Source organism: Setaria viridis, chromosome 9 (assembly GCF_005286985.2).
Source record: "Setaria viridis chromosome 9, Setaria_viridis_v4.0, whole genome shotgun sequence".
NCBI classification, from domain to species: domain Eukaryota; kingdom Viridiplantae; phylum Streptophyta; class Magnoliopsida; order Poales; family Poaceae; genus Setaria; species Setaria viridis.
Window position 1 is genome coordinate 43,796,562 of NC_048271.2, and position 13,338 is coordinate 43,809,899.

General features: G+C 44.5%; 1 protein-coding gene and 1 long non-coding RNA gene across 2 annotated transcripts; one reads left to right on the forward strand and one right to left on the reverse strand.

The window, feature by feature from the left end:
* Positions 1–642: 642 nt before the first annotated feature.
* On the reverse strand, positions 643–4,263 carry LOC117835868 (uncharacterized). The gene is made up of 9 exons (XM_034715184.2): positions 3,942–4,263; positions 3,789–3,869; positions 2,884–2,973; positions 2,592–2,758; positions 1,717–1,786; positions 1,355–1,434; positions 1,215–1,277; positions 992–1,068; positions 643–901 (listed from the first exon to the last, which is right to left on the reverse strand). The coding sequence occupies exons 1-9, from the start codon at positions 4,224–4,226 to the stop codon at positions 801–803; spliced, it is 1,014 nt and encodes a 337-aa protein (XP_034571075.1). The 5' UTR covers positions 4,227–4,263; the 3' UTR covers positions 643–800.
* A 2,582-nt stretch (positions 4,264–6,845) lies between these two features.
* Positions 6,846–8,288, forward strand: LOC117840004 (uncharacterized). The gene is made up of 2 exons (XR_004636928.2): positions 6,846–7,732; positions 7,823–8,288. It is a non-coding gene; the product is annotated as an uncharacterized lncRNA (long non-coding RNA).
* Positions 8,289–13,338: the final 5,050 nt, after the last annotated feature.

Here is a 13,338-nt window from a genome sequence, read left to right on the forward strand (position 1 = left end):
CATATATAGGCGATATGATTCACTTTGTGCTTCATCACCACTTGCTCAAGTTGTTGCTGGCCTGGGTGGAGCTAATCAGTCATCCACGGCGCTACTTGTGGCGCTAGGTGTTACGAGAGCATGACAGAGCAGCACATATAGAATTTGTTTATCTTTGGCCTGATGCTCCAAGTTTCCCACATGTCTTTCAGCTTTCAGCACATTAGGCCAGGAGGAGGCTCAAGTTTTCACTGATCTTTGATGAAAGGCAGATTCACCCTGACGTCTCTTCAACATAAACACTTTTATGTTGGGTGCAGACATGCAGTTATCATTCTTTGCCAAGATTATTTCCATAAGTTGTTGCCAGTTGATTGGAATCAGACACAATAGACGTCAATAGGGCAATTGAGAAGTGCATCGAAACTGCATTGACCTGATTGCTGATATGACTCTTCTTTCTTTTCTTTTCTTTTCTTTTTTTTGCTTCTTGCAGGCTAAAGCCTTGGAAGGCAACTAGATAAATATGACTGCTTTTCTGGAACAACTAGGTATTTGCCGGAGCTGCCTTTTGTTGTAAACCTCAGTGTTTCTTTCCAAAGACGCTTATATGGTTCATAACACAAATTTATTCTTCTTTTAGTTCTAATAAACATTCTGGTATTGTCATAACAGTTTAAAAAATATCATATAAAACCTCAAAAACTTCGAGCACTGAAGATATATAGCCCCGATATTGGACATGCTCACAAAGTCTTAAAGAAGTACATCACAGAAGTAGGGCACAGTATGGACTTTGGGCAATCAGCACCATTTGCTTTCTATTTCAGCTTCTTACCGAAGTCTGGGAGATCAACGAGCTGGATCCTTGAGATGCCTTGTGCTTCTTCCCTCTCCTTCTGTGTGTTGTATCCCCATGTCACTGCCCACATGGTGTCCCATTACATCAGAAAGGCAAGGTAGTTTCAACCAAGAGTGAACCATTAGGGTTAGTGAGAAAAACATGACTCACCCAGGTAGAGGTTCCATTTATCCAGCGCAGGTTCTTTGATCACATTATTCAAAGTCGCAAGTCGGTCCTCGATGAAACTACTCAAGGTACAACAAAAACAAAGGAAACAACAATCATCCCTTACTTCTTTTGCTGTTATCCATCTCATATGGATGCCCAGAACTAGTTTATGCGATGCAGTATATATGGTATTAAAATTTAATCACACAAAGTATGGACTTACTGAAGTGTTAGACCTTGGTGCTGTGGCATCTGCTGCAGCTGCTGGAGAACTTTTACCTTCGGACTGAAGAATGAACTCACAGATTCAGTACTGAAAAATCATGGATAAGTTAAGGAAAAGAAAATAAGCACCATACTAACCCAGTGCCAAGGCCATATATCCTTTCAGAGGGAAAATCTATGCCAGCCAATTCTTTCAGTAGTGCTTCAGCAAATCTACTCTGAAAGATGACCAATAAGTGATCAGCAGAAGATCAGCATTCTGCATTACATACAGAGCAGAACTGAGAAAACAAATATGAACCAACTAAAAGCTGGAACCAAATTTCTAAAATCTCCATCATAAAAAATATCTAAAGTCTATATATGGTTGTTAGAATCATTTGTTGAAACAGTTCAGTTGTTCATAAACATCTAACTAAACAGAAACTGAAACCATGAACTAATGAAATAGAAGATCGCGAAAAGTTAGGTCACACAGCAGAAAAATGTAGGAGGTAAACCTGTTTTGTTGTGACTATGTAAGTTTCAGAGCTTGAAAGCTTTAATGCATCAGCTGTTCCAGGATAAAACCTGCAGTCACATTGACCTGCCAATGAGTTGCACAATATGCTTTGTTCGATATATGTAATGAACATGAGACACTTCAGGAGTCATTACATCACTTCAACTTTTTCGAGCATATTAGGCTGTAAAACTGAAAAGGGAGACAGTGGGGAAAAATATTGCCCTATCAAAAGAGACTAATAAAATTGTGATCATTGAAGTCAAACAAAACTTTCACATAGAGCAATAAAATTACGTTAACACGTAAGACAAACACACAAGCAAGCAATGAGCCAATAACACACAGTAAAGCACATATGTATGCACATGCATGCTCATGCAGACCCACATGCACAGAAAGGGCTAGGGTGCAAACATGGAGCCAATAATCAAGAACAGATTTGTGGTCAATTTTCTTTCCAACATATTTAATAGCCATACCCACTAATGAATATATCACATTGAGTCATACAAATTAGAAGGTCGTTTGCTACCTAGACCCACATAGATAGAGTGAGGCCTCTGCTACTATTTTATCAAACTATCTTTGCATGCTATGTATAAGGGAACTACTGTAGAAATGTATGATCTGTATTTCATCCATGTGGTCTGGTCCTGATAGTGTTTCTGAAAGTTTTGAAGTGTTCCTCTCAACTGAGGACAGAACACTAGCGTATCTAGAGATGGTTCTCCCCATGGAGTATATACCTCCCAAGTCCCAAACTATCGACAGTAAAACACAAAGTTATAGTTAGATCTAACTTAATTTCTTTGAATATATATTGGTCAGACCAAGAAGAAATATACACCAATTATTTCATAGATCAGTCACCTGTTAGCACCTATCCAGCCAGACAAATCATTTTCAATCCAGTCATCTCTTACACGACCAAAGAGATCTACCAAAGACTCCCTATCTTCTTGCCACTCGTCCATGAGAATGGGCTTCAGTTTAAACCAGTTCTCCAATATTTCTTGGATGCTAAGCCCATCTGCAACCTTGCAAATATCACATTAATATAAAATTCAATCAACCTAGAAGCCTATAGTCATTTTCCTATTCTGTTACCACCTAAGACATTATGATAATATTTGGTCAGGAATACACTAAAGATGAAACTTACTGATGATTTCCGAACAGAGGGTATCTGGATCTCAACAAGCAACCTAACAAGCAACAGGTTCTCATATCCCGTTTCCACCACTGGACGGAGCTGAAATAATGGAAAATATTTTAAGTAATAAATTGTAAAGAATAAAATTTTGAAGATGAATGCGAGGTTACTTGTCATGAAATCATATGAGAATATCTATTATGCTTCATGAGGATGGTAAGCTTAATTTATTCATAGCACCATTATTCTTTAAAACAGAAAGCGTCAATTATCATCGGTCACTATCCTTATTCCGTAGTTGTAGCAGATGTAGAATGTGGATTGCTCAGATGTTAGGCAAGTGTGGACCAAAAGTTCCTACCAATACATATGGGATAACTTCATATAGTGGATAGACAAATGAAGGGGGGGAATCACTTTGTTTGCTTGGTGAAAAAACTATGGAGCCAGTTGACTTTCATGAACTTTCCAACTTTCATGGGTTTCCAATAATAAGCAAAGGGAATCAGTGGTTCAGGACAGGACACTGAAAGACATGAAAAAAAACAACCAGATGAGCAAGGTGCACGCTGATACGAGCCACTAAACTCAATGATCCATCATCCTAATTTTCTTTTTGTACATTCTATAGATTTCCTGTTCTTTTTGTAACATTCTTGTTAACTAAAGCTGTTGCTGTAAGCTGCAAGATCAGGGCCAGCTTTGCTGTTGCTGTGGTAAGCTGCATTGCGACACGGAATCTACTCACTACTCAGAGGAAGACATATTAGTTCCCACATCTCAATAAAAGATACTTCCAACTAATTAATACATTCATTTTAAAAAAAATCGAGCGAATGCTAAATGGAATGGAGCTCTGAAATTCTAGGGTGTGCTAGCTGGTAGCTAAATCCATGTGGACAATAAGGGCTTACGGTGTACATCTGCTCCACTATCCACTCCTCCATGGCGGAGTCAACCTTCGCAAACACCCACGGCCACCTCACCTTCGCGGCCTGCCAAAGACACCAAATCGAACACAGTTACTCGCATATCAAGCACGCAGCAAGCAAGGCGGAGAAGTTGACCTTGACGGCGGAGAGGGAGCTCTCGCCGCAGCTGTCGCATAAGACGCCGTCGAAGTCGAGGGCGAACAGGTCGCCGCCCATCGCGGCGCGCGGGGGTCTCGCCGCCCTTGCTCCCCTCCTCTCCGCTCCTCCGGGCGACGGCACGGACCGAATGAAGTAGGGGCGGACCCTCCCTATAGGCAAGGTGGAGCGGCCGCCCAAGCTACTGGCGGCCGGTGTGGGCCCCACCACCCTCTCCAGGCAGCCAGGCGCCGTGCCGAGAAAACGAACGGCGGCCATGGGCATCGGTGAGGCTGAGGAAGAAGAGGCAGCCGAATGGACTATGGGCTTCAAAATTTGGTGGGCCAGGATATAAACGACTATATGATTAAATTCTTTTTCGAAAGACTTTATATGATTAAATTCAACTATTATGTTAACAACAATCATTATTCTTTTTTTCTTTATGTGAAAGTTTGTTTGATTGGAAGGACTGCCACGATTTGCACTCTCTCTTGCTTAATCAATGTAGTATTTAGGGCACGTCACGTTTGGTTTCAGAAGCAATCTTGCCTCGTCTTGCTCGCCTGACCGGCGCCGGCGAGCCAAATTTGCTCGCCTGGGGAAGCAAGCAAAATCAATGCTAGCGCAAGCTTCGAGGAAGACTTGCTGACCATCATTCGATACTCTCCAATTTCTAGCTAAGGAAGGCTACATGGTGCACGGCAAACGGCAAAGCTTCCAAACGGCTATCATTTGCTCCAAGTTATCATTTGCAATGGCTATCAAATATCGATGTGTAACTTCACTAGGTTCCTACTACAAATTCCAAATGACCCGAATCAACTAGCAACCATATTTTCGAGATATCATCAACCGAGAATGAAGGATGATCCATCACATTCACTTTGCTAATTAGACTCGAGTCTTGACAAAATGCAACATTCAACGCCATCAACGGCGCTTGAGTGAAAGGGCAACTTTGTATGCGGTGCGCCCTAAACTATAGATCTCTTGTTGTAGGATGCCAGGTGCTAAGTGTCAGTGCTAGAACTTTATACTCCCTTCATTCCTTTTTATCTGTCCCGAGGAAGTAGTAGTATGATATTTTGTAAGTTCGTTGCATCAATCGAGGAGCCATTTTGTTTTGTCAGCGTCCTTCTTTCGATTATCCTCCCTGCGGTCCTGCTGCTGGAGTTTGTTGCTCAACATGACCCAAGGTAGGATTGATATCTTTTTTTTAAGTAGGATTGATACCTTTCTTTTACTCCCTCCGTACTCTCGCTTCTCAAGGAGTCAAACAATTTCAAATTTGACTAAATTTATAAAAAAGTACTAACAACCACGTCTCCAAATAGATTTAGTATGAAAATATATTACATGATTAATCTATTCATATCTATTTTATACCATAAATTTTAGTACTATTTTGTATAAATTTGATCAAATTTAAAATTGATTGTCTTCTTGGGAAGCGAGAGTTGCATTCTTTTTAGGACGGAGGAAGTAGCATTTTCTCGTGATTTCCTAAGATACGCACTGCGCCATAGGATCATAGGAACGTGCCAGGTCGCCGGTGCACTGCGCCAGACCGTAGCTACACCACCTGCAGCGAGCCGTTCCGCGCGCCCGCGTACGCCTGGCTCCCGGTCGCGAGCCGCAGGGGCTGGCCGTCTTCGCCAGGAGGCTCAGCAGCCGCCACCGCGTCGCGTTCATGCATGTTAGCCATGCCCGCGGCGGGGATCGGGGCGGAGGCAGAGCCGCTGCTGGCTTGCCAAACGGTGGCGGTGGTGTAGGCGGCATCGAAGAACGGCGCGTCCGCGTACCGGAGGAGGCACACAGGCACCCGCCGAAGTAGTCGAGGAAGCTGACGTTCCGGCTGTGCGGGCAGAGCCCCGTGAGCCCGCCGCCGGGAGCGGCGGCCGCCTTCCGGAGGAAGTCCAAAGTCCTAGCACCGCGCCGCGTCACAGCCGGCGTAGCACATGACGAGGCCCGACGCCCAGTCGCGCGCCGCCGTGCCGACGCTGCCGTTGGCGAACCAGCCGTTTCTAGCGGGCGCCGCGCTGCTGGATAGCGTGGAGACAAGCTCGGCGAGGTTCTTCGCGTACTGGCTGCCGTCGGTGTAGTTGCCCGTGGTCGTCAATGAACCCACCAAGTGAGCAGGCAGGCGACCTGCTCCCCCTGCGCCGGTTGGCCCGCGCGCACTCTCTCTGGCGTCAAGAGCTTGACGAGGGAGAAGCCTGCTGAGCTGTGCTCAATCTGGGCCGCACAAGTCCGATTGGACGGCTCGTAGGTTCCCAGGGGGTGGATGGTATTTCAAATACCGTCCACCCCTGCCTGCGAACTGCCAACACCCCCGCCGCGCTCCGGCCGTTCCTTTCCTTGCGACCCTCCCCGGCGTTGTGGCCGTCCCCGGCCGCCAGTGCCTCCTCCACTCCATGCCGTTCCGGCCGGCCGTACCCTGCATCCGTCTCCGACCAAGCTTCGTCCTTTGGGCCGTGCGGCTGGCCTGGCAGCTGGTGAACGGCCTCAACACCGCTGCTGCTTGTCATGGCGCGCGCCCAAGCTCAGTCGAGAGGGTTCTGAATCACCAGCTGCGGCTGATTCCTAGCCTACGCCTTACGGTTCTTCTGAAAGCAAGATCAATCCGCCCTTAAAGACCGCCATCTTTCGTGCCATCTTGCTTCTGGATTCAGTAATTTTTACTACTGCATCGACAACATTCAGAGTTCAGATTCTTCTGATTATACCATGCACAGCTAAAGGACTATCCGTTCTTTACAAACAAAAAGGATCACAACAAATCGGTTCGGAGAAGAGATACTCTGATCGATCATGACGCTACGAGTAGCTTCTTGACAACTGAACTAATCAGCAAGCGCTGCACTTGTTCCTTGACCACGGCCGTGCACTGCAGGTGAACCATCACGCCCTGGTGCGAGTACCAGGCGTCAATGGGCGTCAGGCCAAGTCATCGGCCACTCGCCGTGGCAGCCGGAATCGGTCGTGCTGGGGAATGCGTCGCGTTCTGCTAGCGGAGTCGACGTGATTCCAGTCGACCTGCCATGGTCCGGTCAACACCCAGACGGTGGCAGGCTCGGAGGGAAGCTCAACATCCAGGGACGGAGAAGTTGACGACGGCGCAGATGATACAGAATCCGGCGGAGGAGCACGAGAAGGTGCAGGCACGGATCTCCGGCGAATCCATTCCGCCGCCGGCCGCGAAAGCCACCGCCGATTCGCCATGGCAGATCCAACGAGGAACAGCTGTCGCAAACAAGGGACCAATTTGGAAAACTGTCATCCGAGTTGGGGAGTTTTATGTAAATATTTGGATCGCGACTATTAATCGCGATCCAATAGGGGGGTTATTGACAATAATTGGATCGCGACTGTTAATCGCGATCCAAATCAGGGGTTTTATGTAACAGATTGAGGGGTAATTTGCAAGACCTTCCCCTCCCTCCCGCCGGCGGCGGCCGGCAGCCGGCGTTGATGGCGAACCAGCGGGCCTCCGCCTCCCCTTGATCGGATGGAGAACAGAACACCTTCTGCTCCTCGCCCCTCAAGGTCGGCTTCCGCGGAGGCGACAGGGAGGCTACGCTGGATGGACGCCGCCAAGGCCGGAGACGAGCGTCGAGACCGACGTATCATTCGGAAGCTTGGAGCCCTGGATACGCGGCGCTTCATGGCTGCTCCTGCCTGCTGGATGCTGGGCATGGTGCGTGCGGCATGCCCAAGCACAGTGGAGAGTTCTGATTTCTGAAGCTCCAGTCGACTCCTTTCTTGCGTTATGGTCTTACGGAGTAGAAGTAGGTGACTACAAACTGAGTGTGTTTACTCTTGAGTTCAGCAACTGCAAGTGAATTTCGGCAAACTGATAGTGTTTTCTCTGAGTTCAGCAACTGCAAGTGAAGTTCGGTGTCATGGAGTCACACCATTACCTGCACTGAAGCTCCAACCGAAATGCCGGACGGAGTTTGGAAGATTTTTTAAGGAACTGAAGAGCAACTTGTGAAGATAATCTGACATTGGAGCTTCAGTGCAGTTGATGATGATGTCAGGACACAATAGCATTACATCAGTTTGACTCCAGTTTACATAAATTTTCATCTTGATTACATCCGCAGTAGTATAGTTCTGCTAGGCGTATACAGATCGATCATGGATGATGAAATGCATTCTGATTTCTGGCTCCCTCCCTCGCTGCGGGATGCTGCAAGCTGTGCCGCGGATTATCAGTGTCTATCACAGACCCGCGTAAATTTTCTTTCCACTGTGTGTTTCGGTTCCCTGAACAATCAGTGCGATTCTGCACTCGAGCTTATGTCTGAATTGTACAAGTTTGCAGCAGGTGCTGATGGTGAATCATGGTTCGTCTTTAATTGTCAAATGCGGAAGCATGAAACGAATGTTCAGGATTGTGCTGTGACTTAATCGTGTCAAGTGTGTTAGGGTGAACTGACCAAATATGTACACATCACGAGTAAGTTAGCGTGTAGAGTGAAGTAATAAGTTTATATCACCAAATGAGTTAATGACGCGAATAAATTAGTTTTCTTCTGCGAACAAATAGTTCCACTGGAAATAATCAAACTAAAATCCAATTCTATAAGAAAAATAAAAATAAAAATTGACGATATGAATTATGAAAAATACAATTTACAATTTGAATAAAAATAATATCTAGATGAGGTTTAGAGAGGAAATACAAAGAGAGATACATAAATAAATATACAGATAATTGGATTTAAAAAGTTGTAAGGAAAGAAGAAGAAAATAAAAGGAGAAAGAAAGAAAAAGGAAAAAAAAACTACCACCAAGTCCCTTCAAGCCTCGGCCAAGAAAAGGAAATCAACTCTAGATATTAGTCTGGCAGTGTTTTTAATAGCACAGAAATGTGAATGATGTTGTCTATTCTAATTGAAGGGTGATGCTCTCATATCCATCAATGTTGTGCATATGTGAATTTGTTTTTCTGATGGAGCTGTGGATAATAAACTAGAGCTGTTTGCTTACCCTTGACAGTTGCATATTGTTGTTTCTTAGAAAAATGTACTTGATGGCAACATGATTCCTCAGTTTGCTGAATATATGTGTTTTTCTGTAGCACTGGGAGAAACCTCTACAAGTGAGAGACCAGGAGCTGGTGCTTCAAGTGCATGACAAATCTCAAAATTCCAATGCAAGGTCTTCTAAATCAAGAAGTGTGTGTCTACTGAAGATAGTAGAGGGCATAAAGTGTGTTTTGTGGTGGGATATCTCTTGTGAATCTTTGGTGTAAGGAATAGTCAGTAGTCCCTGTTAGCTCTCTAGTTAGTAACTTCCTAGTCAGTGTAAAGCTTGCTTGGTTTTGTACTCTCTATTTTGGAACCTGAGCTTGTAATCAGGGGTGGGAATGAATACATTTCTGGGTGAAAGTATTGGTTCCAAGGAATTTACCATATGAAACTGAAACCGCAAATCGTGTATGCGCGGCATGTTACTTCAATGGTCAGGTTCAACTTTCTGTGGCTTGAAACTGCTTCAAAAAAACTTATTTACTGAACCCATACTTTGGCCCAAAAATACACCGTAGGTTCTTAATAACGGGCCTTGATATGTTATGGCCTGGGTAGCACTACAAAGTGAGCCGCACGCAGCCGCACTGTTGAACTGTACACGCATTCCATGGTTGCAAACACGTGAAAAGAAAATTTAACCACACGTAGCAAAATCACCAGACACCAGCAACCAAGAGCGCCGGTGCTCTCGGCGAGCTGACCTAGCAGCCGCCAGCACGTCTCGTTCATGCTGGACACGCCCGTTAGTCGCGTAACAATGCGCTTCCGGCGTCCACCATGCATATTGTTTTGCTTATTAGCTTGCAATGATCGATCTAGGCTTTTCACCTCGGCCTCGTTGTACCTCTTCTGTTATGCTTGTCTAATCTAATTATACGAAACTCACGTATATATATTGAATATTCTATTTAGAGTCTATTTGTTTCCCTCCTAAATTATATAAGCTGGATTATGGTCCAAGAGTAGTAGGGTAAAAGTTCACTTTAGGAACACGAATAATCACGAATAATCTGAAATAAGCTACCAAGACTAACTTATTTCAGATTATTTGTGGTTTCAAGGTGATATTTTACTATTGTGACAACCCTAGCTGATTTAGCTTTGATTAATCTTGGATAGGAAGTTTAGGCACTCAATTAGCACATGAAAGGTCCAAATTGCCCTTTTAGAGCTTAATTTCGGTCAATTTTAAAACTTCAAATTTTATATAGGAACTTGAATTTTTGTTAATCTAATAGTTGTAGAAATTTTCCTTTCCAACAACTTTTATTATTATCACTTTGAGTGATTTGGAGAGGAAGAGGTTCAAAAACTAGATTTAAATTCAGAGGCAAATCAACTCAATCCAAAAACTGCTAAGTCCTAAAAACAGGGTTGAGTAGAGTACTTTACTAGCTTTTATTTCAAATTATAGACCAGATCTTAGGGCAGAGATTTTACAAAAGTTTTAGGGTAAACTTAGAAGAACAAGTTTGACAATTAGAGCTTGAACTAAATCAATTTAGAATCTGCTCGAATTCTAGGCCAAACTGAGCTTAACTCTCCAACTCAGCAAAAACAGCACTTAAGACTCAAGTCTGAACCAGTGAAAATTTCCTCAACTTGGCAGCCCTTTTTCTCATAAAATTTATACTAACCTTTAGCTAGACACTTTATAAAAGTTTGAGTACTACAAGTCTATTTATATTTTACTTATTTGACCCAGGGTCAAATCTCAACAAAAACTCTTCAAAACTTGGGTCAAAGTCGACCAAAACAGTCAACTCAGCTCCAAACTGCAAAATGGTGCCGAGTTTGAAAACAGTTCAAGTGTGTATCTTGGAATACAATTTACTCACAAAACTTGAACAGAACTTAAGTAAAACCATTTATAGAAGTTTGATATCTATGTTCATAAAACAACTTCATCAAAAAGCCTCTGGTCAAATTCCCAACCTAAGCCCTTCAAATTTCAAGCCAAAATCAGCCAAATCCGTGAAATCAGCTCAGACTGCAAATCAGCCCAAATCTGAAATTCGTGCGTTCTGCCGAACTTTGAGACTTTATAAATTCAAATCTAGCTCGATTTTGGACCCAACCCTTTTGTAGAAGTTGAAGCCTGACCTGTGACCAACAAATCATAGAAAGGCCATATTTCAAGTTTAGTTGAAAATTTTCAAATAAACCCTACCCAAACATCACCCCTGCACCTGAACCACGTCACACCCTTTTCGCCAGAGCGCGCGCCACATGCTCCAGCTCGCCGCCGCCGTGTGGCTCTTCCCCACCGGCGAGCTCGCCATGCCCAACCCGCGGTCGCAACAAGACCCAACGGTGCCCCTCCTGACCAGTGACCGCGTGAGCCTATCCTCCCCTTGACAAACGATCCCCTCTGCCCTATCCCGCGAGCTCCTCCCTCCGCCATGACGTCACCGCCTACCGGCCGACGCCCTCCGCCCAACCCCAGCGTTTGACACGACAACTCGCGCATCAGCTTCGCCAATCCATCCGCCCGGCAAAGCTGCTTCTTTGCGCTTGCAATCACTCGCACCCAATGGCCACAAGATCACCCCGCGACCCGCATCTCCTTCCGCCACTCAATGCCGCCGGTCACTCACCCGCCGCCTAGCTTTCCTCCCCCGCTCGCCTCTGGCCACGTCGCTCGCCCGCCTTGGATTTGCCTCGCTCCCCTGCACGCACCCGCGGCCATAAAAGGCTTCACACCGCCAGAGCTTCCCCTCCACGCGCCTTTACTCCCCTACAAGCTCCGCCGCCGTGAGACCTCATCATTGACGGCCCCCCTTCCACCTAGCACTTCCACTCGCCACCACCCCCAATCGCCTCCGCACAACCAAGCGAAGCTTTCACCGCCACCTGTTGGCCACCGGACACCTCACCGACGCCGGAACACCCGAGCACTTCACCGCCGCCACCCGAGTCCGTCCTCTTCGCCGTTCACTACCGACAACCCTCCGCTGCCGCCTGCACCGTCACACGCACCTGAGTACTTGTTCCCCTCGGTTGCGCCGTTAATCGTCGGGTTTTCGCCGGACCTATCGCCGGTCGCCGCAAGGGCATAGTTGCGTTGATTAGAGTTTTTCTAGGGGCCCTACCGTGAAGCTTTAACGTGCGCAGGGACCTAAGTGTAAGAAACCAAGCGTAAATGTGCCAGTGACTTTTCTGTTTTAAAGTGGATTAAATGGCCTGAACTTTGAAAATGCATAAGTAATTGTAGAAAATTGATAAAAGTGCCAAACCAACTTTGTTAAAATCCTTGAGATAAGTAGTTTCACAGAAAAATGGTGTTGGCCATGTTACTATTACAAATATTTCTTTACGCTTTAAATCTTGTTTAATCCATTAAATGCATAGTAAATCATAGAAAAATGGTAAAATAGAAAAACCACTTATAATAGGTTTGTTTCAGTGAGCTGGTGCTAGGAAAATTACTTAGTACCCTGGCATAGATGTTTATGTCACTGTTTTAGTTTTATCCTTGAAATCTAGTGAAAAATCTTTCTTTTTGCATAAGTAATGGAATCTGTCAGAGAAAAATATGAAACCACCTGGGTTAGATCACTTATGCAACATGATTTCTAGAAAAAATAATGGTCACTATAAGAAACATGTTGGAACATGCCTTTATTTTTATGCAAGAGTAAATAATAGATAAATATGGAAGATAGATGTCCTTCATCAAAACTCCTGAAAAATTTACCAAAGACTCTGCTGCACCTATATAACTCACTGTTAAAATTTCAGCAACAAACGCTTTGTGTTAAGCAAGATGAAAATAGTTAAGTGCTTGCTACCTTAGGGTGGTGAAATAAATATAATGATTTCTGTAGTAATCCAATGAACCCCAAATTTTTACAGAAGCCTAGTAATGGTATGAAGAAGTCACTGTAAAATTTTCAACCCCATAACTAATCATATACCACTGAAATGAATTATGGAAGTTAGAGCTAAGAATAAATAGATAAGACAAAGTAAGTAATGATAAGGGTAAAATGGTAATTTTGGAAGAGGTTCCGAAAAACATTCAGAAACAGGATAACTTTCCAACTACATGTTAAGCAACTCTAAAGTGACCCCACCCCTCTTTTGTGAAGTCAAAGTTGTTAAAATCCTATATGTGTACATAATCACCATCAAATACTACCTGAGGATTAAAACATGAAATTACTCATCTAGCATATAAAGTTAAGGCTTATCTAAGTGTTGTGGTCGTTGCACTTAGTGCGTTTGTTTAACTTGAAATGCATCTTGCTTGCAAACTCATGAAACTTATACATTGCATATGCATCTCGTGTAGAAGCTAACCTCGTAGACGGGACATACGAGTTTCACGTCACTCAGGAAAAAGAGCCCCTGGT

Bases quoted from the DNA above. Each gene is read 5' to 3' on its own strand.
- LOC117835868 (XM_034715184.2), bottom strand. From the start codon at position 4,226: ATGCCCATGGCCGCCGTTCGTTTTCTCGGCACGGCGCCTGGCTGCCTG. The intron at 1,787-2,591 runs GTGACTGATCTA...ATGTGACTGCAG, and splicing joins GGCTGGATAGGTGCTAACAG to GTTTTATCCTGGAACAGCTG. The intron at 1,435-1,716 runs GTTTACCTCCTA...GTCATCTTTCAG, and splicing joins ACATAGTCACAACAAAACAG to AGTAGATTTGCTGAAGCACT.